Below are 25,976 nucleotides of genomic sequence, written 5' to 3'. Positions count from 1 at the left end.
AAAACTATAAAACATGAATTCAATCTATTCCTTTATAGATTTCTCATAATTCTCTGATAAAATATGATTACTAAAAGTAGCCTCTATCTTTAGTGTAAATAGATGTTCTCATATTGTATTCATGTTGGTCACTGTCTATAGACTACTGCTAATATCCTAGGTCTGCAAAAATGTGAATAGCATGCCATTTTAGCTAATTTTTCTGATCTGAATACTGCATGAAATGACATGCAAGCTGTTCTGAGCCTTTCAATAGCTTTGAATGTTATTAAGTTTTTAACTATTTTTGTGGATTTAAAAATGAATGTTTTTATTAAACTTGCCACAATAAAATATAATTAAAATATATTTCTGTATTGTCAGTTTAATTTTTTCAGAAATATCATTTTGGAATGCACATTTAACAATGTTACTAAAATTACAGTTTGGCATAAATGAAAATCTATTTCTTGACTTACTTCATACACTTTTTCTCTTATCTTTGTATTTTGTTTTGTGTTTTAGTGTTTGATCAATTAGATCTTGTCACATACGAAGAAGTAGTAAAACTGCCAGCTTTCAAAAGGAAAACACTAGTCTTACTAGGTAATTTTGAGTATACCTTGTCATTCTAAACAGAACAGTAATTTTAACAGTGTGTTTTGAATCTCTTATTGGTGGTGAATTATAATTTTCTTTTTGTGTTGTGAATTAGGTGCACATGGTGTTGGAAGAAGACACATAAAAAATACACTCATCACAAAACACCCAGACAGATTTGCATATCCTATTCCACGTAAGTAGAAGTGTTAAATGTGGCACAAAATTGTATGTATTACCTGTCTGATGATATGCCCAGTTCATTACTGCATGTGTAATTGTACTCTGTTAAAGCTTAAGTATAGGTTAAGGTTGATTGAATCATAATACTGTGGGGAGGGTGTGGTATGGTAAAATACCAACAGTTCTTGCACCTAAATATATACAGCATCCCTTTCACCTGGAACATTTTCATAGAGTACTACACAGGACTATTTTTAATCCCACTTCTGTCCTGCCCCACAACATCTACTCATACCCATTCCCACTATTTTGGCAGCAGCTCCTGTGGGACCCACAGGATCCAGTCCCACTGCAGGGCTCTACATTTTCATATTATTCACATAAAACCTGTGTTTTTATTGAGACATCCTGCCACCTCTTTCCCCAAATGTTTGGCATTTTAAAGTGTATATCTAATAATCACTTTAGTCACATATATTATCTTTTAATTATTTATTTTTACTTGACTGAATCAGTCAAGGCAGGAGAAGGTCTTGCGGTCAACAAATTCCCATGAAAAGAAATATAAATTGGATTTAGATTAAACCTTTTATAAATTTACCTTATTTCCGTGTTCTACACTACTCTACATACAGTCTGGAGGACTGTTACTTTAAGGGTCCATAGAATTATCGAGAGATGAGGATAAAAGCAAAGTGCAGGTCACTTCACTGTTTGCAAGTAAATTGTTACCAAAATCCCTGATTCTCCTTCATGACCTTGCTGCCGCAGATCCCAATGATAGGATTTGCATGTCCAGCCTCGAGCCATAGAACCCTCTGCAATGTAGTTAAACACCGGGGAGCCCACGTTTATTCCTCAAATTCAGCATTCTGAAACCAGGGGCATAAATGCCTCCACCAGCTAGCCATCCCCAGCAGTGTGAGGGGCCAGAGAACCCAACAGATCCCATTGCACAGGTGCTCAGACACCACAGTGATGGTTGTGGCATAAGAACGTGGACAGATTTATACCTTATTAGCTTTTCTATTTCATTATTAAGTTTAGATGATTTGTAGTTACAGGAAATTTGTTGTTTTCACAGTTAGCATAGCTCTTAGAACCTGGATGTGCTGGCAGGTTCAGAAAAATCATAGGGGTTTAAGAAGAGCTCTTATTTGCCCACAAACTCCTTGGTTGTGCTGTTTACTCCCACTGCCTCAACTGCTTCCCCACTAAACTCCCTCTCAGAACCCCTTCGTTCTGGCTTGCACCCTCTCCTCTTCACTGAAACTATTTTTACTAAGGTCACCAATGCCCCTCATGTGGCCAGTTTTACAGGACTCCTCTCTCTCTCTCTGCTGCTTTCAGCAGTCAATTAATTCCTCTTCCACCACTCACTCTCCACTGTTGGTTTTTGTGATTCTGTTCTCCTGCTTGTAGTCCTCTGACTATTCAGCAACCGTCTCTTTGGGCAGCTCCTCTTTCTCTGCACTACAGTCATGCTGATGTCATTCAGGACTCTATCCAGGGTCCCCTCCTTTTCTTCTATACACTCTCTCTCTCTCTCGCAAATTGATCCACTGTCATGGTTTAAACTACTATATATATGGTGATTACTTGTAAAAAATCCCTCTGTCATGCTGTCTGCAATGGTTCACAAGCATTAATGCCAACCTCAGGGCAGACCATCAAAAAACAGGACAGGCACCCCAAACTGATGGTATGTTCTATTAATTAGATTTCACCAACCCAGTAACAAATGTGGACTCGTGAATCACTGTAATAGTCTTACTACAGGGTCACAGACAGTCCCTTTGGGCACTCCAGTCTATCTTGCCACCCAGGCAAGCTGGACTTAGTGATAAATGGTCTTTTACACCAAAAATCATAAAATATTCAGGTTGTTTCCAGTCCCAAGAGACCAGTCACTTACCCCAGATCAATTTGTACCTTAGATCTCACACCAAAGACAATACTGGTAACCAATCCTATAGAAAACTAACTAAGGGTTTATTAACTAGGAAAAAGAAATGAGAGAATTATTTACAGGTTAAAGCAGGCAACATATAAGCACAAATGAGTTACAATCTGGGGTTCCAAAAGGTGACAGAGATGTAGTAATCTGTCCACTGAATATCTTTTAGGGCTAACCCAGGTTGACCCTGGGGATCTCTGTTTTTATTTCTTAGCTTCAGCCTTGTGAGAGTCCAAACAGCAAAGAGATAACTATTTCTTCTTGTGAGCATCTTTATATGCCCTTCTCCAGAGTTCAGACCAATGCGATGATCACTCCTGCACATAACTTCATGGGTGAATGGGGCAATCAACAAAGTTTTTGTCCTATAATGGCCCATTTAATTATGATATCCCTTCTTGATGGGCAGGGGAACCACTCTTCCTTCCTAGGTTCATAAGCTCAGAGCGGGCATTTTTACAATTATAAAGCAAAACTTGCATATTACCTTCTAGCATAGGATCCAGACATTACAAGTAAGATTAATGTATTTAGCAACTCACAGGCATTTTATAGAGACTAACCACATCTTTACAAGTCTAACACCTTCCTTGAACAATATTGACATACAGGTGAGCTTTCATCTGGTTTCCAGTTATGAATTTGTCAGTGCTCAGGCCTTGGCAATTGCTGGCACCTGGTTTACCAGCATTACACTCTCCTCTCCCCACATGCCTTTGCCCAGCACCACAGCAACCCCTGGCAGCTGGGAGAAGCAATTGTAGTGAAAGTCCTGTGCAGGCTCTGCAGCCCTTTGCTGGAACAAGCTCAGGACAGATGGAATCTTTGGAGAAGCTAGCTGCCAAACTCTTAACACCTCTCTTCTGAGCCTATGTAAACTGTGATTTTTCAGAGGTTTATAACTTGGCCATATGGGGTGAATTTTCATGAATACACCAAGAGACACATCCCTGACATTAGGGTGACCCTGCCAAATTTCATGTCCCTGTTCCAAAGCATGGAGATATACTAGAGCTTCTCATCTAAATGATTGTAAAAACATCTGGCAGTGTTATAAACAATTGAAAACGGGGTGTTATAATGGGAAGTGTTGGGCAACCTTAACTGTCAGCTCTGCCTATCATACAAGAGAATACAAGGTTGAGGACAGGGAATTGGAGAGGAAGAGGGTGAAGATGAGAAATGGTGAGGGAATTTAGGAGGATTGGATCAAGGCCTTTGAGGTGGAGAGTAAGAAAGATGCCTTGAAGCCCAAGATTAGTTTGACACAGGAGGGACAGGAGACCCCTTGCAGAATTTATCGAGGTTTGAGGAGGGAGTTGAAGGAAGACAAGATTCACTGGGGATTGACTGTGCAAGAGTCTGTCCGGAGGGTTTGTTCACCAAGGAAGGTTTGAAGGATTTCAAAACCCCTTTCTCTTCCCTATGCTTGAAGCCTTCACATAGTTGTGATGCAAGCTCTACAGTCAATGTGACTAGTGTCTTCCACCAAACTAAATACCATTCTGTGTTACAATTATACAGGCATGGGAACGACACACATACCTTACAGAATGCCCCTCTCCCTGCACCTTTGAAGTTTAAAAGAATAATCTAAAATAATTGATGGCCAACGTAAGCCTTTGTTCAGCAAGTAAATAAAACTTTGAAAATACACAAACAATTATCAAGATTTAGAACAGTTTGTGCAGCAGGTGGTTACGTGAATAACTATTAATAGGCCAACAAAAAGCCAAATTTAAATTGTGTCCTTTTGCTTTCCTTGACATTTCAGACACGACCAGACCTCCCAAGAAAGATGAAGAAAATGGAAAGAATTATTACTTTGTATCGCATGACCAAATGATGCAGGATATATCCAACAATGAATATTTGGAATATGGCAGCCATGAGGATGCAATGTATGGAACAAAACTGGAAACAATACGGAAGATCCATGAGCAGGGACTCATTGCAATACTTGATGTAGAGCCTCAGGTACTTCTTCAAAATATATAAAAATGCAAAGCTTATCAGAGATACCTGAATTTTGTTACATTCTGTTGCCAGTCATTTTTTGACCATAGAATTTAAGACAGATAACTCGTGCATACATTTAATGTGAAGAATTTTCAGTATGTAGGGCAATGGTTCCAAAAACTCAGGGACATCAGTATATGAAATCATCTTCTGCTGATCATCAGGGTAAAAGTATGAAGTAGAAACCTCCACAGTTTGGCTTGGCAAGGGACCAGTACTGCTATGAAAATCTGCTTACTGCACACTTTGATATAATAAGGGAAATAAGTCTTACATTATTGTTCACTGCACTTAGCTGTCCATTGAAGCAGCTGATTGTCTGTGCCTGTCAGCTGTAAAGTATTAATATGTTCAGCCCTAGTTTTCTCTTTGATACCACATACAGGAGGGAATTTTGGTCTGCATTGTCCTAACTGCCCCTACTTCCCTGCTGTTACTGGGTCAGCAATCCCAAAAATAGCATTCTTTGTCAATCACTGATGCTATAGGAAGGTACTGTCTACAGAATGGCCATATCAGTATAGCTATATTTATTAATGTCTCTGTGTGTATGTTATAATAGCATAATATGAGTGGGTACATTCATGAACTAAAAGAATATGAATACTTTATTCAGTGTTGCAATCTTGATATAAAATCCTAAGTGGAACATTTTGACTAATTTCCTTTGGACGACCCCTCCCCCCCCCCCCCCCCCCACCCCCATTGGTATGAATTTCAGTTTATGGCAGAGTATTTATATGTTTTATTTTTAACTGGCGTGCCTTTGAATTCATATTCAAGAAGGATAAAGAACATGGGGAAACAAGAGACCCTCAGTCCTGAAATAACTTGTAGGAAGCAATTAAAAATATGAGCAGTTTAAACCAGAAGACAACAAGCCTGACAGTTGTTTTTTCCTAGGTTATTAACTGCATTCTTTCTCACCCGCCACTGCTTTGGTTTGCAGGGTTCATCACCCTTGAGCAAAATTGACTAGTTGTGACCAATACTGTGCTACACTGGCTCTTCTCTTCTTTTGTGGCTGGATTCATGACATCATGGGTTTGGTTTTGGACAGTGCAGTTGATGGACTTTGTTTGACCCAACTGGAGACTTTCAGAACAAAAAATAAGATATCTGACTACATTGTACAATGCAACTCTCCTGGTTCACTACAGTCGTCGTACTTGTCCATGAGCTCAGTTCTAGTTAAATACCCTGCTTCTGTATTCTGAGTTCAGCCATTCTTAGTTCTGTGAGCTTCCTTGACTCATGTAACCATATCTGTAGGGTGACCTCTTTTTTCTGTAGAAATATTGCATAAACTGATGATATCTGATGGTGGATTTCAAGCAGCAGTGAGGGACATCAGCTCAGCTGGCTGTCAGGCTGGTTTAAAAAATAAAGGGTGTCTTTGGTTGGGAAGGAGAGAAGAATTGAGCCTAGGGCTTATACTGCTTTAGAGTGGGATAAATGTGTCTTTCACTATACATTCTGCCTAGGCAATTGAGATCAGCTAGGCTATGTTTGCTTGCTATCCCAAGTTTCAGTCTGAATCAGGCCACCAGGAGAGCCTCCCTGTAGTAGGTCCTCATTGGTGGAACTACCTGTCACTCATAAATCATTACTGTTTTGAGTTAATCATGACCCTAGTCTTTTCATTTACACTTCTGCATGGAGGCAGCTTGCGTCCTCTATAGCTAGGCCATTGGTCCCCATTTACGGTTACTGAATTGTTAGTGTGTTCAGTGCCCCCACGCTTTGAAAGCCTCATTGTCTTCACATCAGAACATTTTTGCTTCAGCAAAAAATACAGTAAGTTTATCTGTAGGCTGAACCTTGTGAATATTCTCAACTAGAAAATGTTTTGTTATGATATTTTAATCAGCATTTACTATAAAGTACAATTTACATTTTACCTGTTTAGAACATAATAGCAAAAGATTTTCTGGCTAATGCAAATTCTTCAGCCTAAATATAAATTGATTTTTAGTCTTTTCTGTAGGAAAAATATCCTGGCATATGAAAACTTGGATGCTTTCAATATCCTGGCAATTCTTTATGATGATGCACTTACAATTTGGGCTCCAATCTTTCAAAAACTTACTGGAGTAAATGGGAATACTAATTATGTGTAAATTTAAGCACATCTATAAGTCTTTGCAGGATCAGGGTCTTAATTTGTAATGTTTCTTTGTTATATTTTAAAACCAATCCAGAGTCATGTTAGTTCTTCCCTCTGTTTGTGTGTTTAAACTTGTGTCCTGTTGATCGATACGTTCCTCTTCTAAAATATTTAATGTTTTTTACATAGGCACTGAAGGTTCTGAGAACTGCAGAGTTTGCTCCCTTTGTTGTTTTTATTGCTGCACCTACGATTACCCCAGGCATTAATGAGGTAAGGCTTATTACAGGTAAATTGTTTTAATTAGGAGACACAATTAAAGGGATGATTCAGTATGTGAATAAGATCAATGTTTTAACTGACCTGATGTCTTTTATAGTGGGGTGGGAACGCCATTGAAGGTAAGATTGAGATGATCCTACTGTTTAACAGATGATTTTTCTCAGTTTATATTTAAACTTGAGCTGCAAGGATCCATGCACTGTCACTTACTAGGGAAGCACTTCATAGTACTCTTAGCTCTTCACATGACAACTTTAACATTAGCTGATATATAGCTCAATGTTGAACATTTTATATCCTTTTAGAATATATTGCTCAGTTTTATTCCCTCCCCATCCCAGTGGATCCATGCCTAAAAGAATTATTACCAAAATCCTTGCTCTGGCCTTTGAGCCAACTAATTGGTCAACTGTCCATGAATTTCCAGATTCTGAGTCATGCAATCTACTTTACTCTTTCCTCCCCAAGTAGAAGGAGGAAGCTGCTACTAAGTTTCGTCTTTGAGAAAAGAAATCCCAAAACCACATACCAGAAACTGGCTTATTAAATTCATATAACATTGTGATGGTCAAAATTGTGAACAAAACAGGACAAATAACTTGCCTGTGGTAAAATGTTAAGTGTTCATGTTCAAAGAGAGTGTATGTAAAGAAAGACCTCAGGATTTAGCTCAATCCAGAACAAACAAAGCATTTATATGAAAGCATTTTACCTGTTCCTTCATTTTCTTTTTTCACTCTAGTAAGGTGTTAATTGTATTCCTTTCTGAAAGAGAACTTTCTCTCTTTAGCAAATCCCTCTTCCATCTCTTTGAACCTGCAGGGAAGTGATAATCCTGTGTTTGTAGCAACAGTCAGCTTCCACAGACATAATGTATGTGATGACGCAAATATAGAATTATGACTTCACTGCAGAATCTTGCATATAAACAATGGGCCAGAAAGGATGAAGTTGTTCAAACATAAATACCATAAATAATTAGTAAAATGGCAAGAAAATTATGGGGGGAAAGGCTGGGAAAAGACAAATGGCTGTGATTTGAGTGTTAAGTTTCCCAAATACAGAAACGAAGGTGTCTCAGGAATTTCTGATATTAGCTATGTTAAAATGATGTAGTGATCAGTCCTGTGAGAGATTGCTGATGTTATCACTTACTGTAACATTATATGAGAAAATATTAAAAAGCTGCATCCTGGTCCCCTGTAATGGAAGATATTCTTTTGCACAGAGGATTGCATAGCTCTGTTTTAAATAAATAAAGAAATAAAGCTCAAGAGCGCAAGAATCAGTCTTCGGTGGTTGTTTTCAACTTTTCTGATTATTCTATGTAGTGTTATTGTACAACTCATTGTAAATGCACAAATGCCCCTGAAGATCTTTGGTACTATTTTTGTCATTTTAGAAAAAAATCAATGTCTTATGGGCCAAAGCTTTTATAGAATTATCTGATTGCTCCTGTGTGTTGTTTCAAATCTCCTACTCTGAAATACAGTGGTACTTTTCTTTTGATCATTCAGAAGTTCATGCTGTAGAGGGGGGACTGTGAGGATTAATCTGAGGAAACAAATTGCTGTTCTGGGATGTACTGAGCTACAATGAGGGCATGTGCAAGATTGGGCTTTTTTCACCCTCTTATTGGGAGGGAAGATGAAGGGGGAGTTAAACCAAGAAAGGTTAGGGTTCATTATTATGCTCTTGTTTTCATAGAATATTAGGGTTGGAAGGGACCTCGAGGTTATCTAGTCCAACCCCCTGCTCAAAGCAGGACTAAACTCAACTATATCATCCTAGCCAGGGCTTTGTTAAGCTGGGCCTTAAAAATCTCTAAGGATGGAGATTCCACCACCTCCCTAGGTAACCCATTCCAGTGCTTCACCACCCTCCTAGTGAAAAACATTTTCCTAATATCTAACCTAGACCGCCCCCACTGCAACTTGAGGCCATTGCTCCTTGTTCTGTCATCTGCCACCACTGAGAACAGATCCATCCTCCCTGGAACCCCCTTCAGGTAGTTGAAGGCCACTATCAAATCCCCCCTCACTCTTCTCTTCTGCAGACTAAACAAGCCTAGTTCCCACCGCCTCTCCTCATAAGTCATGTGCTCCAGCCCACTAATCGTTTTTGTTGCCCTCCGCAAGACTCTCTCCCATTTGTCCACATCCTACCTATAAGGGGGGCCCAGAATTGGACACAGTACTCCAAATGTGGCCTCACCGGTGTTGAATAGAGGGGAATAATCATTTCCTTCGATCTGCTGGCACTGCTTTTACTAATGCAGCCCAATATGCCATTAGCCTTCTTGGCAATAAGGGCATACTGTTGACCCATATTCAGCTTCTTGTCTTCTGTAACCCCCAGGTCCTTTTCTGCAGAACTGCTGCTTAGCCAGTCGGTCTCCAGTCTGTAGCGGTGCATGGGATTCTTCTGTCCTAAGTGCAGGACTCTGCACTTGTCCTTGTTGAACCCCATCAGATTTCTTTTGGCCCAATCCTCCAATTTGTCTAGGTTACTCTGTTTTGTATTCCCTTTTAAGTTTTGTTTACTTTTTATGGCCCTGATCTTGTAATTCGATATATTGTGGACTTAATTGCAAAATCAGAGTCATGCTTTAATGATTTAAATATTTGCTAGAACTGTCACTGTCTGTGAACCACTAAAACTCACTTTAAAAAAACAAGTAATAACAGTGGACTTGAAAGCAATCTGGGGGATTTATTGTGCTGCATGAGAGGGAATGGAATATATACAGAAGCAGTGGTATTATCGAGCTTAGCAGACCAGATTTTAGTATACATACTTCATATTTCTCATTCATTTTTTCTTTTAAAAAGGATTCATTTGCATAAAGAATGTCCCTTTCTGTTGACCTGTTTATCCTATCTTGTTTCATTTTACAAACACCTTATGCGAATACATTTGTAAATGACTGTATTTTTTTCCTCATGTTTTTTCTTGAATTATCATCTTTGCCTTTCTTTTCATTTACCTGCCCTCGTATTAATTTTACATAGCTGCCAAAATGGTGCAGAAAATTGCCTGTAAGTACCAGCTAGGACCTGATAAGATGCAATCCTGATTATTTTAATAGATTTAGAATGTAGTCATCCTTGTTCCCACTCAACATTACTTTTGCCATTAGAATAAAATGTGAAGTAATAAAGACCTTGGGCATCTGTGCTAAAGCTCATTCAAATAGAAGGATTATTTATTGGCAGAAAGAAAAAAATTAGAAAGAGTAGCCTCAAAAACAAGTGAACCCAGAGATTTTTATTCCTACTCTAGGAATGCACATTATGATTTGTGGTGACATGGTTCAAATAGTGTTACCCTGCAATGCACCGCTGAGCCATTTTAACCTACTGTAGAATACATGTGCAGTATCCCCAATTTACAAGGATCCCACTGTAACCGAGTAAAGACACAAAATGAAGTGCCTTTCTGGGTAAATAATTGCATTGTTCCTGTGGTTTTATGAGGCACAAAGCCAAACACTTGATGTCTTCAACCACAAAACATGTAATAATCTTACTGCCTGGCACAATTGAAAATATAAATTTTAGAGATTTCATGTGTCCTTGCAGAATTTTCTATGAGCTCTAGTTTTAAAATTTTAATTTAAAAACAAAAAAATATATCCCTTCTGGTTTCCACACTAACCTTCACAATGTAAAGAGAGGTCTTAATGAGATGTTAGCATTGAAGCCTGATTATGACCTTTTAAATGCTAAGTAACATAAATTCTTTAACTGATCATCACCTTACCAGAAACATTTAGACAAAGCTGTTATCCAGTGTGGCTAGATATATCTCTCGCATTCCTGATATTCAGGTTTTTTTAAAGGACCTGTACACAAATAATGCTGTAAATTTAGAATAGGCAGATAGGTGAGAATTCTGTCATATATTCAAATTAGAGGTGGCCCAAACTAAAAAAAACCTTGATCTGGCTCCTCCTTGTCTTCCTCAAATTTTGAGGAAGTTTGAATCCACTTCAAAACTTTGCAGCTCTGGCCAATCCTTAATTCAGTAAAGTAAAAGACTTACTGTTGTTCTCAAGAATGTAGGGTAAAAGTAACATTTTCCATTTCCTTGGGGGTAAATAATGTATGTCTGCCAAAATGCAGTCTCCTTAGCGGTCTGTAAAATATGATTTAGGAGCAACAATGACAGTTAAATGCTATAATCCCCGATATTTTTTTAATACCCTCTTTGTTTTTTTGCAAAATCTAGGGCCGGAGCCAAATAGAAATAAAGATTTGAAAACAATTCTTCTCAATACCTACATGTTTTTCAGATTCTCTGCAGATTTCTATTGTCTCTGCTAATTTACTAATATAAAATCAGTAGTTTAGATTTAAGAGTTTATACCCATACATTTACTGAGTATAGCTGATACAGGCATGAAACTGACTAGCAATTGAAAACCTACACTGAGTGCTGATTTGCAGATGCCCCAAAACGTCTTTATTTATTCAGTGCAATCCCAGATATGTGGTCAATTGAAGAAAGGGAACCCAGTTGACTCCTTAATACGAAGACTGTGAAAATCAAATTTTGTTACCCAAGTAACTTCAAGTGAAAAGATCACTAAACGTTGCTCTTTGCTTTATAGCACTGGGCTGTATGTACTGTTATGCTAGAGAACTGAACCATTGCTAATTGAACTGGTGGGATAACACCAGGTTAGGTACTAACAGTGCAACACTGGTCATGTTGTTTTGGGTGTAGTTTTGCCCCATTTCCATATTTGCACTGCCTTCTGGATGCTATCCCCCAGTTCCTGGGAGAAGTGGCTTGTGGGAGATTTAAAATGCTCTTCTGGTATCCCAAGAGAATTGTGGGAAGAGAGTTAAAACTCCCAACATTCATTCTCACCACAGAACCCAGGCAGCAGGCCCCCTGGTGTGTGAGTCATCCCCAGCACAATCCGCCTGCAACCCTGCTCCATTTGGAAGCCCAGATCCAACCAATGAAGCCCAGAAAGTGGGCAGTGCTGGCCTTGGAGGAGCATAGGGGAGCACCACAAAATTTGTATAATAACCTGGTCTCAGTTTAAGGCAGGTTCCCGACACAACTCCCGGAAGAGGTGGAGGTGGTGAATCTGGTGCAGCTATTCTTGGTGTTCTTGAATTGCACCAGTAGAGTTTCGACTACAGTTTCAGCTATACCATGAAATTCTAGAAGAGGGTTATACTGAAAGAAAAATTAGACAATAATATAGAGTGAGAATTTCCTTAAACTGTTCACAGTAAATACTTACAAAAGGAAGTGAAACTCGGAGACTGAGCTGAATAGTAGTAGATATTACAGAAGCTGTCTGAAAACAGCTGATACCTGAAAACATATCCTGTCGTGCTTCCTGTATCGTTGTCTGGGTATATGCCAAACAGCTTGTATTTGTGAACTGAATATGTTTTCATTCATGAGCTGGCACTCTTTCCATGATTGTATTGGTTCTTTCTTTTATTTCTCATGCTCTGTATCCTGTCTATTTAACCCTTCCCACAAATTAGATAAGTGTCCTGATGTGTCTTGAATTACCCCAGTTGATGATGTGCAATTTTGTGTAGTTACAAGGGTGAAGCAAGTTACAATTTCTTCCTTGTAACGTGCATGGAATTTGACATTATGTAGGGGCTTAAGTCATTCATGAATCCTTAGATTAGGTTTTATTTTTGCTGTTTCCTTCTCTGTAACCAGCAAACAGAAAACTGAACAGGAATAACAAAAGAATCTAATTTGTCCCTCTTGCTTCCTTTTCCAATCATTGTGCAGGATGAATCTCTTCAGCGCCTGCAAAAGGAATCTGAAATCTTACAGAGAACATATGCACACTACTTTGATCTAACAATTATCAACAATGAAATTGATGAAACAATCAGGCACCTGGAGGAAGCCATTGAGCTTGTTTGTACAGCATCACAGTGGGTTCCAGTCTCCTGGGTCTATTAGGCCTTTCACCAGATAACTGAAGAATTTTATCAATACTGGGAACCACCTCATACATGGAAAAACCTCTTTGTTATTGACCTTGTGTCAACAGATCTTGGCCCCTAGAGACTACCTAGATGTAGTGTGACCTAAATTTATAATTATTGTCATGTCCTAATAGATAGGAGGAGAAAAAAAATTAAACACTAATTTAAAGAGACAGTATCTTTTTTATAATCAGTTCTCCTAAACTTTAATAAAATGTATGTTTCAATATATGTATTATTCAATCCTTTGGAATGTTATATTTTTGGAAATCATAGCTTTTTATTTCAAAGGCCCCTAAAAACTGCACAAAATAGATGCTGCTTTCTATAATCTATTTTAATAATAATAAAAAATGATTCTGTTACCTTAACTTGGGGGTGGAACACTACATTCTAGAGTCTGATTTTATGGATTGGAATACCTTGTTTCCTTTATTTATTTGAAATAATTAGTCTACTGATTACAAAACAAATTCATAAATTTTAAAGGCCTTTCTTTGCTTTTTTTTTTTTTTAGATTAGTATTTTTGAGTACTTTTATGTAACATCCAGATAATGTGATACTGTCTCTTTGAAAAACTCTGTAAACCTTTTAGAGATTTGAAATTGGGTCTTGACTCTTAATGCATGTGGACAGTCGCAAGCGTTCATGCCGTTGGTGTATCTGTGTTGAAAAAAAAAAAAATCCTGTAATCTACAGCAAAATACATTCCGTTCATGGGAAAACGTACCCAAGGGAATAAAATAAAATATTATTATGACTAAGTTGTAAACCTATGCACATCCCTTGCATTTTGGGCAACTTTATAAAAAAACTGATTTTTATTAATAATAATCATGTAGTGAAACGTGTTTGTAATTTTGTCTCAATTTAATTTGTTGTAAGGTGGGCGGGGGAAATTACTGGTTTCACCATTTCAGATCTGTGTTGTCTGAGAGTATTAACGTTTTAATTAAGTTTAAGCAAAGAAATGCTGATTTTTAATATGTATGTAATTGTTTAAAAAATGCACACATTTTAAGAGAAAATACTGTGCAATGAAGAAACCAGTTTAGGCAATGCGATAAACTGGCTATTCCAAAAGACTCATCTACTACAGCCCTGTAAATTCCTTAAAAATGGTAACTGACTCTACAGTCTGACCAATTTTTTTTTATTTTAAATATACTTCCTTTTGTGTTCAACAATTAAATGCCTTTGGGTCCTTCATTTCATCACAGATTGCTTCAGGTTCTGAAACCAGTCCGTTCACTCTTATATTTTAAGAAACCTTTCTTGACCGTGCTTAAGTTAATCAAAAGCTCTGATGTGAATACAGGTCTATAATGGGACTCTGCTAAGCACATAATCTTCATAAACACAGCTTGACCAATTTAGGAACTAGAGCAGAGCCCAAGAAAGCGAATTCAGTCATGTATTCACTTCAGGGCTCTGTGGTTTCTGTTTCCTCATCTCATGTCCCTTGGCATTTCCTCTTAATGCAGCTGAGTGAAATTGAGCATCATCACCACAATTCATGACATCAGAATCTCCCTGGTCACAGGTGACAGAAGTGTGATGATCCACAGTCTGATTTCTCTTAAGAACTCAGTTGTCTGTTTTATTGTCTAACATGAACTTTAGCTTATGTTTTAAGTTATAACATGGCCAGGAAAGGTTTATCCTCAAAGTTAAAATCTGATTGACCTGCCGATCGTTTCAACTGTTTGGGGACGCTCCACATAATCAAGGTACGTTCTCACTGTAAAACCTTTCCTCCAGAGACTGACAGCTTAAAGCACACAGGTTGTGATACTGTCCTTCTCCCCACCCCTGAAGCACTGACCAGGCTGATTCTGCTTTTTTTTCTCCCTGCGAAATCCTTAAACAGCCACGGAGTCTCTTAAGATCCGTCTACACTTCAGATACAGCCAGATCAGCCTGTTTGCAATGTGGCTGCTCTGTGAACCAATCACAACACAGTTCCAGTTGGTTGTGTAGTTGGAACCTTGATCCAGTGCTTTACCCCAGTTACAGGATCCATACACTAGGGTTTGTGTTATGACCAGGTCACAGAACAAACATCTTGTAACTGACTGAGTCCCTTGACTTGGTTATATTGATAATGGTTGTACACAGGCTGTTGGAAATTTGCTAACAGGAAGGTTCTTATGGACCCTCACCTAAGTAGCCCTAACAAAAGCTTGACGCTGATTGTTTAACAAGGGATGGCAAAAAGTGTGTTAAATTGCTGGAAGTTGTTCATCCACTCTCACCTTAGCATTTCCAGAATGTTTGAAAAATGGACTGTAACCCTAGCAGGAAGTGAAAATCCAGAAACACTTGTCAGCATCCACTGGTGCTGTACCACTGTAATTGTGGTCACCTCTGAGCAGGCATTCTTGCAGACCAGCTATTCATAGGATGGCACTAATTCTAGGCCGGATCTAGATGCCTTCTTTGCTCCATTTATGCCACTCACATGGCAGAAAGTTGCCATAGCTCCCCAGCTCAGGATTTCCCCAGTATGGGGAAGACTTACAGGTAGAGAACTAGTGGGGAGGGGATGCAGCTCACCTGAGTCTACAGACTTGGGCTCACGCTATGGCACTAAAAATAGCCATGTATGCTTCCTGCTCAGGCTCTGAAACGTTGAGAGGAGTGGATACCTTGCACATTTAGCAATATATTTTAACCTAGGAGATTTAAAACGTTTGTTCCATGTTAATGCTTCTCAGATATGTTTTGTCATTATTAAAAATGAAAGTTGTGTCCTTTAAATTTCACCATAAACATGGCTACTAAAAATCACAATTGGAAAAATACTTGCCTATGTAGGCTGTAATTTACTTCTTATTTCTTTTTCATTTTTTGGTCAAAGAAAACTGAAATGCTCCGTACTGGAAGCTGAATTTTTGGAAAGGTTGCTGAACCTAAAGTTGACCAAGCACTTTGTGGTCTAGTTCTTCTCTACTAAGATTAGGCCTAGATGCTCTCATTTAATACAGTTAAAACCTGGATCTAAGCAGTAATATATTTGATATACGCAATCTTCTAGAGGCCACGGGAAACCTACAAAACCTTTTATTCTAATCACTGCAGATGAATTAGAAGTAAAGTATATGGCAACTCTGCTGCTCACAAAATATTGGCTTCTGCCTGTCCGGTCAAGTGAGTATACTGGGTATGGCATGTGCGGTTCTGCAGTGTGGACTTGGCAATGGGCGTGGCTAATGTGGGAATGTATGTGCGTGATTCAGGACATGGGACACCCCAGTGTAGACATACCCTGAGTGTTGCTTCATGTAATAGCATCCAGATACCATGGGGGTGGGTACATTAGATTAACTAGGGGGTAGCATATTTTTCTCAATATTATATAGAAATATTCCAAGCATTTTACAAACATGATTCTTGCCAAACTTTTGTTCTGGCCTTCAATTGAGCACTATTAGTGTACCTGGCAATAATTTCTGCTTTCTGCCTTTTAAATTATTCTTAAAGAATTAGATACAGCCATCTACTCCAATCCTGTGTAAGAGGGGTTACAATGCTGAGACAAGGAAAGAAGCTTTTAACCTCTTATGACCTATCATTGGTGTTAAAGGCTTTTATAGCTCATTTCCCAAGCCTGTACATTACAGAGAACTTTAATTCTTACCACTGAAAGATGTTTCTTTCAGCAGTAACCTCAGCCAAGCATGCTGGGGAGTTAGCGCTAATCGCAAATAACCTTTTCTTGGTTTTATTAAATGTCATTTTCTTGATCCTCTAGTTCTAGAAAGAAATAAAAAAAAATTTCCCTCTGCCATATCTATTACTGGTAATTGATATAGGGAAACCAATCCTGAGGCAATAAGGGTCTGAATTTCGGCAGAGCCGAGCTGCCACAATTCCAGCTGCAGTCAATGAGAGCTGTTAGTGCTCAGCCCGTCTTAATGCCTGGCCCTGAAATGCAATGCCATCTGTCCTTAAAATTGTCCCTTTCTTTTAAACTGCAAGATGAGAGAGAATGAAAAGTTTTCTGTCAGAAAAGATCCACCCAATATGCAAGGTGATCCCAGAGTGTGTTTTCACATTGAACTAGCTGTTGGTATTGTTCCAAGAGATTGATCTAGATCAGCGTTTCTCAATTAAATTTCCCTGCGGAACCCTTTAGGCTCTGCGGGGAAATTACACTCATACTCGATACCGGGACATCTTCCCTTTTTCGGCGGCGCAGAGAACAGCTGCTCTCAGCAGCACGATGTCACTTTCTCGTGGAACCCTAACGGTTCCGCGGAACACCAATTGAGAAACACTGATCTAGATGCATTGTCTAATGGAATATTCTCCTAATGGTTTGTGTTGGGTTTGAGCAAAGTACAGCAGTTGCAAAATTAACTTTTCCCTGGTAAGGAACCATCACTAATTTTCTCACCTGTGCAGAGGACATAAGCCAAAGGAAATGAAGGAGCTTGTTTGTGTTTAGATGTAACTCACCTTATAACTTCAGACTGAGAGAGCCTTCACTTTTACTGCTTTTAATTACATAGTCCAGAGTTTCTTAAGCAACAGGGAAGACACAATCTCGGTGCCGCAGAAGTTACACTGGGTATGTCTACACTGGAAAAAAAAGGCATTCTTAACTCAAATTAGCTAAACCGTGTTAACTAACTCAAGTTAAACTAGTGAAGACACGGCAACTCGGCTCTTAGTTCTGGTTAGCAGGTTGAGTGCAAGCTTACGGGGGAAATTGGCGTCAAGTTTGAGCTGTTAACCGAAACTAAACACTGAGTTGCTGTGTCTTCACTGCTATTTTAATACATTAGTCACCACAGGTTAGCTAATCCTAGTTAAGAACACACTTTTTTTTGCAGGGCAAATGCATCCAAAAAGTCAGGGACACCACCACAGGGAGTGCCCACACTTTTTAAAAAGATAAACATCCTGGAGAGTTTGTTTACAGTTTAAAGGATCTTCTGAAAGGTCACCAGTGACCCAGGGCAGCTGTGGATTGTTTTTTGGGTGTGAGGGGAAAAGGTTCACATGCTAAAGTAGCACAATAACCTTGTGCTGATACCAGAACGTCATGTTTGTTGAATTGTGAAGTGAGAACATCACAATTGCAAACCTGATGCTAAGATTCATTTTTCATAAAATGTTGCCACATCCCTTTTTTACTCTATTCCTGCCTTTTTATAAGAGGTTTTCGAGTATTGTCTCCATGATAACAGAGGGAGAGCTGTGAACGTTGTAAATTTCATCATACCCAATTTAAGTATTACAGTGTATCAGTGTGCAGTGGCATTGGTGTTAGGAGGTTGTCCTTTACCATCAAATTATGGAGGATTTTGAAAGCTTCAGATTATTTGTAAACTTCCTGCTTTCTCCTAAATGTGTGTCTATTTACATGCCTTTGGAACACCTGAGCACATGCCTATTCCTCTGCAGAGTCAGCATAAAAGTGATGTAAGGACCACGTGCCTAAAGCATAAGTAAATGAGTCAGTGAAGCACTACGAAGTTATCCGTTGCATGGAGGGGGTTATAGAAACTCCACAATATTATTTTTAGAGCCCTGCGAATCTGCAGATAGCCGACCCATTTTTGCAGATTGGATGTGGATACAAATTTTGTATTTGCGCAGGGCTCTAATTATTTGTTGACTGAACATAGGATGCCCGTTATTGGAAACCTTAGAAAATGGTTGGAGAAAATTATAAAGTTGGAGAAAATGATCAATAAATACAATGTATAAAAGATGGAAAGGACATTTGTCTAATCAGCTGGCTCATGGGTAATTCAGTCATGAGATGATCCCTAAAGTAGTATGTGAATGTTTTTTTTTTACTCTTTCTACTACAGATGTAAGCAGGCAGCTAATTCAAGCACACTGGGTATTTCCTAAGACTCACCTGGAGGAAGAGGGGAGAGATCTCTTCCTCATTATCTCTCTGGCTGCCAAAAAAATAGTTTGTTGTTGTTCATTAGAGCACCACTCCTGTTGAAGAGTGTCTGGCATCCTGTTAATGCTGAATTCTGTTTCTGCAGGGTTTTAATACATCTGCCAAATCATAATCTGATGTGATGATTTGAAGGTTCCTCTGTTCTAACACATTTTAGTTTACATACTGTAAAAATTACAATAATTTAGCCTTAAATGGATTCCCCTGATTTTTGAAGGAAAGCAGCAAAGTGTCCACACTCCTGTCTATTATTGTATGCCACATACTGAACTCAATGACTCTTTTTTTTTTAATGTTGTTTTTGCAGGCATCTATGGCGGCCTGCTCTTAACCCACTGAAGTCAGTGGAAAGATTCCCATTTCTTGAGTAGGCTTTGGATCAGGCCCTTAATCTTGTGTTTGTACTGGTGCCTATTCATATTTTTATTTACTTATATTTTCCGATTGCTAGGGCAGTTTGTTTGAAAAGTGGAAGTGCAGTAATTCACGTTTCATAGGTTTTTATTCCCGCTCTGCATTCCAATTTTGCCCTAGTTTCAGTGCCGTACAAATCTTAATGTTGCATGGAATTTGCGTACTTAGATTTACCCCTTGAGGGATCTTTCAGAACTGCCATGGGAATCAAATCCTTCTCGCCAGATCCACGCAAGCTGCAGTGGGGGCTCCATGTGTGAGTCAGGCCCAAAGGGTTTAGTCACTGTGTCTGGTGTCACTACTTTGTATTAGAGTTTTGCATGGTAATAAATGAAGATATGCCGCTTGCCGCCATGCATTCTATTCTTGCTACTGAGAATCCCAGTAAATGAAGCACAGTGTACTAGTTACGATTTGTTATATACTGAAATTGTGCTCAGCTCTGTTCAAGACACAGAAGAATTAAGTCCCTGACCCCAGGGAGCTTACAATCTTATGACCTCCTTCTGAAAATCCATGTTCACGTGAGCAGTCCTACTGAAGGAACTACTTGCATAAGTAAAGACTCTTGATGCAGGTAAGGATATGCAGGATCTGTCCCTAAATACATTGTAATAGATAGTGAAACTTTAAGAATATTGTGCAATAGCCTGGCAAAAATGTGAAGCCATAACTACAACAAAAACACTTGGTTAAAATAAATTAAACATCTGCCTAGGTTAGGCCTAACCTGGGTGATAGTAGTTCTGTTATGTGACTCAGCCCAGAGAGCCAGGCGGTGTTTAGGCTGCAGCTTTAACTCTGAATTTCCTTGCCTTTAATGGTTTGACAGTCCCTGAACCTTACATAAACTCTGCAGCATCCAGTGGAGATGTCTGACGTTTACTCCCTGCCAGAGTTGGATTTATAAAGTGTGTCTGCAAGTACGGAGAATATATTGGTATTAAGCCGATCGAAAGAAAAGTGAGCTGCCTATGAAGAAAAGAAAGTATGCAGTGGTCCTGCTGGCAGGGCTTTGGACTAGGAGTCAGGTGACCTAGGTTCTGTTCTTGGCTCTGCCACTGACTTGCTGTGTGATCCTGGGTAAGTCATATCACCCCTCTGTGCCGCTGTTTCTTCTCCCACCTATTGTCTGTCTCGTCTAGTCAGATTTAACCCGTTTGGGTCAGAGTCTGTCCCTCACTGTGTGTTTGTACAGCACCTAGCACAATGGGGCCCTGATCTTGATTGAGACCTCTAGGTGCTATTGGAATACAAATAATACTTCTGCTGCTTAAAATTGCCTGCTAGGCTGAATAACCCTGAAAGTGGGCCTTCTGGGTGAAATTCTGAGTGGGGAGGGTGTGCTTTATGGATTATTATGTATTATTTCTGTAACGGTATTATCTCAAGGCTCTAATCAGAATTAAATTAGGTTCTGCACGAACACAGAGGAAGACATGGTCCCTGCCCGGAAGAGCTGACAGTCTAAAGGAAGTATGTAACATTGTATCAGTTTGCTTGCAATAATTGGTTTGTGTCTCAATTTGAATTAATGTAAATTTTGATTTTTTATTTTTTTTTTTTAACAATTTTGCCTTCCTCATGCTGTAAATTTCTGGGGTTGATAGTGTTGTCTTTTCAGTCTGGTCTTCATATTGACTGCCTATCCTTCGAAGAAATTTGTTGCTCATGAGATGTTTCTGACAAAGGCTAGATCCTGTTTTAATGCTTATGGAATTGATTTTTTGCGTCACAAAAAAAGCAAAGTGCTGCACGTGCTGTCTTGAAAAAGCACCTTGGCTTTTGTTTGATTTTTCGCCCATGACTATCTGAATGCTTGCTGCTCTAATGTCACATCCTTGCAAAGTTTGCTTTTAAAGCTTAGCGCGCTATTGTTAGTGTGGCGTAAAAGCATCTAAAAGCTATGCTTTTAATGCTCTAAACCAGAAAAAAAATATAGAAGGAGGGGCAACCTACTGAAATATATCCAAACTGAGCACTTAATTACTATTGATCTGCTAGTGCCCAGAGGTCTTGATCCAGGATCAGGGCACTGCTGGCCTATGCAGCCACAATGGTAGATGGGGTCTTTGTCCAAAAGCGTTTATACAATGTAAGATTAATACCAAATTTCCGACAGACACTTTTTCAAAAGACTGACCTGCTAAACCCTCCAGATTGTGGTGTGTAATGAAAATGTCAGCTCGTCTAGACTATCTCATGGCAACCAGTACTGAGCAGCCTAATATTACCTGGGCAAGTATCTCTGGTGTCCTACTGCCTATTATCAGGGGTATAGTGATCAATCAGACTGTGAGCCAACAAGCCAGACATAATGGAGTGCTAGTTTTTAGGCTGCTAAGGAGAAGAGGTGAAGTGTGTACGTTAAAGAAAGCAGACGTGAATGAATAAAATACCAAAAGAAAAGAAAACCCTCGTATTTTAAACTATCAAGGTACACCAAGAATACAAAGCATGGAGGGTGCCTGTAAACCTGCAAGTAAGACAAAGCTTAGTAAAGAATCTTTTTGCTTATCCTGTGGCCTGAGTGTTTGGAGTGAAATTCTCCCCTCTGCCAGGGGACCAGCACAAGATCTATGCATTATACCTTCAAGATAAAGCTTCAGTGGGATTTAAAAGCTTACATAGGGGGAATTTCAGTCCACAGGGAGAGGCCATGAAAACAAATTACAGCCATCACACTGACTGCTATAAAGCATTTGCTGAATTCTTCCTGAAACACGTTTTTTTAAAGCAGATGAAGAGTTTTAAGTGATACCCTCTGACATTGCCTCCTCTACATGATGTTGGACTGTAAATCCAACTTTTGTGTCTCTTCTATTTTTTAAGGCAAAGAGTTTCTCAAAGTGGAGCTCAGGCATTTGCATTTAAGTCTTGTTTAAAACTTTTCTTCCTGGGAATGGTTCCATTATTGCAAAATGTCTTTACAGTTGGTACTGAAGCTCAGTCTCAACTCTTTAATAAGAGCCAGTATTTCATGCAGTTACACACACCAAATAATATATTTGTTACAGACAAGAAGAGAACCCTGGATAGTAACAGGCATTGGTCTGTTGCAGTTGGTGACCTCCTTAGTGAGAATTGAACAATGTTAGCCAGTTAGATTGGATACTTCAATACAGTTAGCTGATCAGATTTACCTGCAGTACAGCTCCCCATTTACGGACAAGAAGTTAACCGCACACTTAGGAAATGGAAAGCCAAAGTGGCTTTCTTGCTTCCCTGATCCTGGGCTAGACATGTGCTAAGCTGGTCCCCTAGTGTAACAGTCTCCTGAAGGCTTCTGGAAGTTACAGTGACTGTCAGCAGGGGTGAGTGTAGCAGCCATGGATTGGCTAAATATAGGAAAGCCCCAGCAGCACCCATATGCTGACAGCAGGGAGGAAGATGGCATAGGAGTCACACTGGGTGCTCTATGTCATAGAATCATAGAGTTGGAAGGGACCTCAGGAGGTCATCTAGTCCAACCCCTGCTCAGAGCAGGACTAACCTCAGCTAAATAATCCCAGTGAGGGTTTTGTCAAGCCGCAGCTTAAAAACCTCTAAAGATGGAGATTCCACCACCTCCCTACATCAGAGTGATCATCCTGTGACTGCTTACACTGGTTTTAGGATGTGAAGTCTCTTGTGGCACCGAGCGGGTATACCACACCCCATGGCATGGTTAAGTGCAATTAGCTGACTTGTTGAGCATGATTAGACCTGGTCTGCACCCCATGTTCAGCATCATGTCAGCTGACTGGCTTGTTCACGACCATGTTCAAACATGGTAATATTATGCAGCATAGGCAAGGCCTTTCATGACCTCTCTTTTCTAAAGAGTTCCACTCTTTTCAATCTGTCCTAATTGGGAAGTTTTTCCCATGTCTCTAGTCACTTTTGTCACCCCTTTCTGAACCCCCGCTACTTCAGCTCTATTTTTTTTGAGATGTGTATGACCAGAACTGAAGGTTATTGCAGGTGAGGATGTACCATCCGTGCGTTATAATTTCAATATCATTTTCTGTCCTATTCTTTGTAGCTCTTATCTTTTTTTAATGGTTGCTGCTCATTGAGCAGAGGTTTTCATTGACTACTGCACAACAATGCTCAGCTCTTTTTTCTCAGTTAATTTAGAACCCAGCAATGTGTGTGATGATCCCTTCATCAAGCTGCCCAGTCACCTGACTTTGTTAGGTCCCTTGAGATTCCGCACAGACTTCTTTTATCCAGACTAACCTAAATGAATTTGTCATCTGCAAATTTTACTACTTTTGTCCAACTGCTTTTTCAGATCATTAATACATATACAAATCACCTGTTCCACTAGAGCTATTTGGAAAAGCTTTTTGTCATTACAAATCGACCATTTATCCCAACTTTGTTTTCTCTCTCTTAGCGAGTCTCTAAAATCCATAAAAGTATCTGTCCATCTGTATTCTTATATGCCACCCCCTCTCTCACACACACACACACACACATACACATTCACTATAACCTCTGAGTGTTGTATTAGTTTAGAAACAATTATTTAGTGTCAAGAAACTGTTTCTCTAAACTTTGTCCCAATATGACATTAGACAAGTTTATGTTAGATGGTGATCCTTTATTACTGATTTATTACACTTGCCAATTTGACCTTCCTCAGCACTGTGCACTCAATAGCCTTTTCCTGATCAGGAGTCCAGAAGTAAAACCCGAGTAGGATATTGGTATTTTTATGACTTGATACAACTCGTCTGCTTGCTGTACATAATTTACTACAAGTCCTGCATTCCCTGTCTCCACCATGTGCTGAACACCTCACCCTTTCTTTTACAAATACTACACAGGTACAAATACAACAGGTCGTCCTTATGAGAGCCACATTGCAGGTTGCACTATCATTATCTATCGTCTGAAATCTCTACCTTTTTTATGTCTTCCACAAGTGCATTCCATCTGTGGAGCCTGCATACACAAAGTTCTAGAGCCAAAGCCCAGGAGACAGAGAGATCAGCCGCTGAGCCAGGAAAACCACTACACAATGGAAGTCTGAAAGATTTCCTTCACATCCCTGTCAATTCAAAAAATCCCACACACATGGAACTGTGGGAAGTGCAATATTACCTTCATCTTCTCTGCTTCGTGAATGTGAGATTCACAAACCACTCCGGCGTGGGCTTTTCATGATTTATGGTTCTTTCTTCTCACAGCAATAAACATAAAACTAGTACCTATCTCTGATGCACAAATGCAGTACCTATATTCTCTCTCTAGAGAATAAACTACACCTAATAGTCCAATACACGACTCTTTATTGAGGGTGTCTGGTGACATACTAGAAGAATGTAATAATAATTAACATATGTGTACCGTGCCTTTTCTCCTGAAAGATGCTAGAGCACTCATGGGCTATATACCTATAACACCACCAAAATAATGCCAACTCTAGGGAGAGGGCAAAATACAGCACATAGAATAGATAAAGTTAGGTTATGTCCATACTACAAAAAATAGGACCCATATTTCACCACTCATGGAAGTGACAAAGGAAGCTGTAGTGTAAGCAGGACTTGAGGAGAATAGGGGGGTATTTACCCATGTCATTTAACCTACTCAGAGCAAGATAAGACAACAAGTTGGTAAAAATGCCTGTGTCCTGTATATACTATGGCTTCTGTTGTGTCTGCTTTTGGGGGAGCTAAACCTTTTTCACCATTTTTCTAGCGTAGTTAAGGTGCTAAAGTGAAATGCATGTGACATTAAGATCAGAGGTGCAAGTACACCCTTATAATAGGACTGGCTTTGGACATAGTTTGTTTATAATAATCAATGGCCTGATTCAACTCTTGTTTAAATCAATGACAGAAGTCCCATTAATTTCAATGGTGCAGGATCAGACGCTTGAAAACCAGACACCAGGTGTCAAATGTTTAATTATTATTCACCATTTTAATTAATCTCTGTTAATAACCAACTTTATAATTTTTTTAAAAAATTGTTGGTAGTGTAGATGGACATAATTATGAGGGCTGTAAGAATGTCGCTTTGGAAAATACTATTTGTATCAAGTATATTGTAGAACTAGCTAGAAAAATCATGGTAAAGGAACGTTGTGAGGAGCAAGATTTATTTCCTCTATAAAATATCTCCAAGGAGTAGAAAAACTGAGTCCTTTGAAGACTGTTTTACTGCAGGATTTCTTAAAGTTTAATTATTAGTTAATTTATTTGAATTTCTGAAAAATGCATCTCTCCCTGCACCTGGGCACGTTCTAGCATGAACAAATTATACAGTGTAAACCACTGCCTGACTATGATCTTTGTCACTCAGAATCTTTCTCTATGTCAAACTTAATAAATAAACATTCCTCCCTTCCTCTTTTTAACCCTCTTACGCCCTTCCTAAGCCATGAAAGTCTGTGGAAAACAGATGGGCTTTGCAGCAGGCCATTAATCTCCAAAGACTAGTACTTTCTTCCTCTGTAGCAATATAATGTATTGTTGCAAGATGTGACTTTATGCTGTAAAATACAGGGCTCTAATAAAAACTCATTTATAAGGCTG

The 25,976-nt window shown here is 39.2% G+C and overlaps 1 protein-coding gene across 4 annotated transcripts in view; it reads left to right on the top strand.

Annotated features, from left to right (window-relative positions):
- Window positions 1–13,938, top strand: part of CASK (calcium/calmodulin dependent serine protein kinase) — a 410,160-nt gene extending 396,222 nt beyond the window's left edge. For all 4 annotated transcript variants that reach the window (XM_067545145.1, XM_067545148.1, XM_067545147.1 and 1 more), the window contains 5 exons: window positions 505–585; window positions 695–775; window positions 4,494–4,696; window positions 7,035–7,118; window positions 12,903–13,938. In XM_067545145.1, the coding sequence (XP_067401246.1) occupies window positions 505–585; window positions 695–775; window positions 4,494–4,696; window positions 7,035–7,118; window positions 12,903–13,079 (626 nt within the window). In that variant the 3' untranslated portion in view covers window positions 13,080–13,938. The remainder of the gene's footprint in view (window positions 1–504; window positions 586–694; window positions 776–4,493; window positions 4,697–7,034; window positions 7,119–12,902) is intronic.
- Window positions 13,939–25,976: the final 12,038 nt, after the last annotated feature.

The sequence above is a fragment of the Emydura macquarii genome, unplaced genomic scaffold (assembly GCF_026122565.2).
Source record: "Emydura macquarii macquarii isolate MOO-44397 ecotype Brisbane River unplaced genomic scaffold, CSIRO-AGI_Emac_v2 contig_1043, whole genome shotgun sequence".
In the NCBI taxonomy this organism is placed as follows: Eukaryota; Metazoa; Chordata; order Testudines; family Chelidae; genus Emydura; species Emydura macquarii.
The sequence above is the reverse complement of the archived record's forward strand: the minus strand, read 5'-3'. Positions and strand labels throughout refer to the sequence as shown.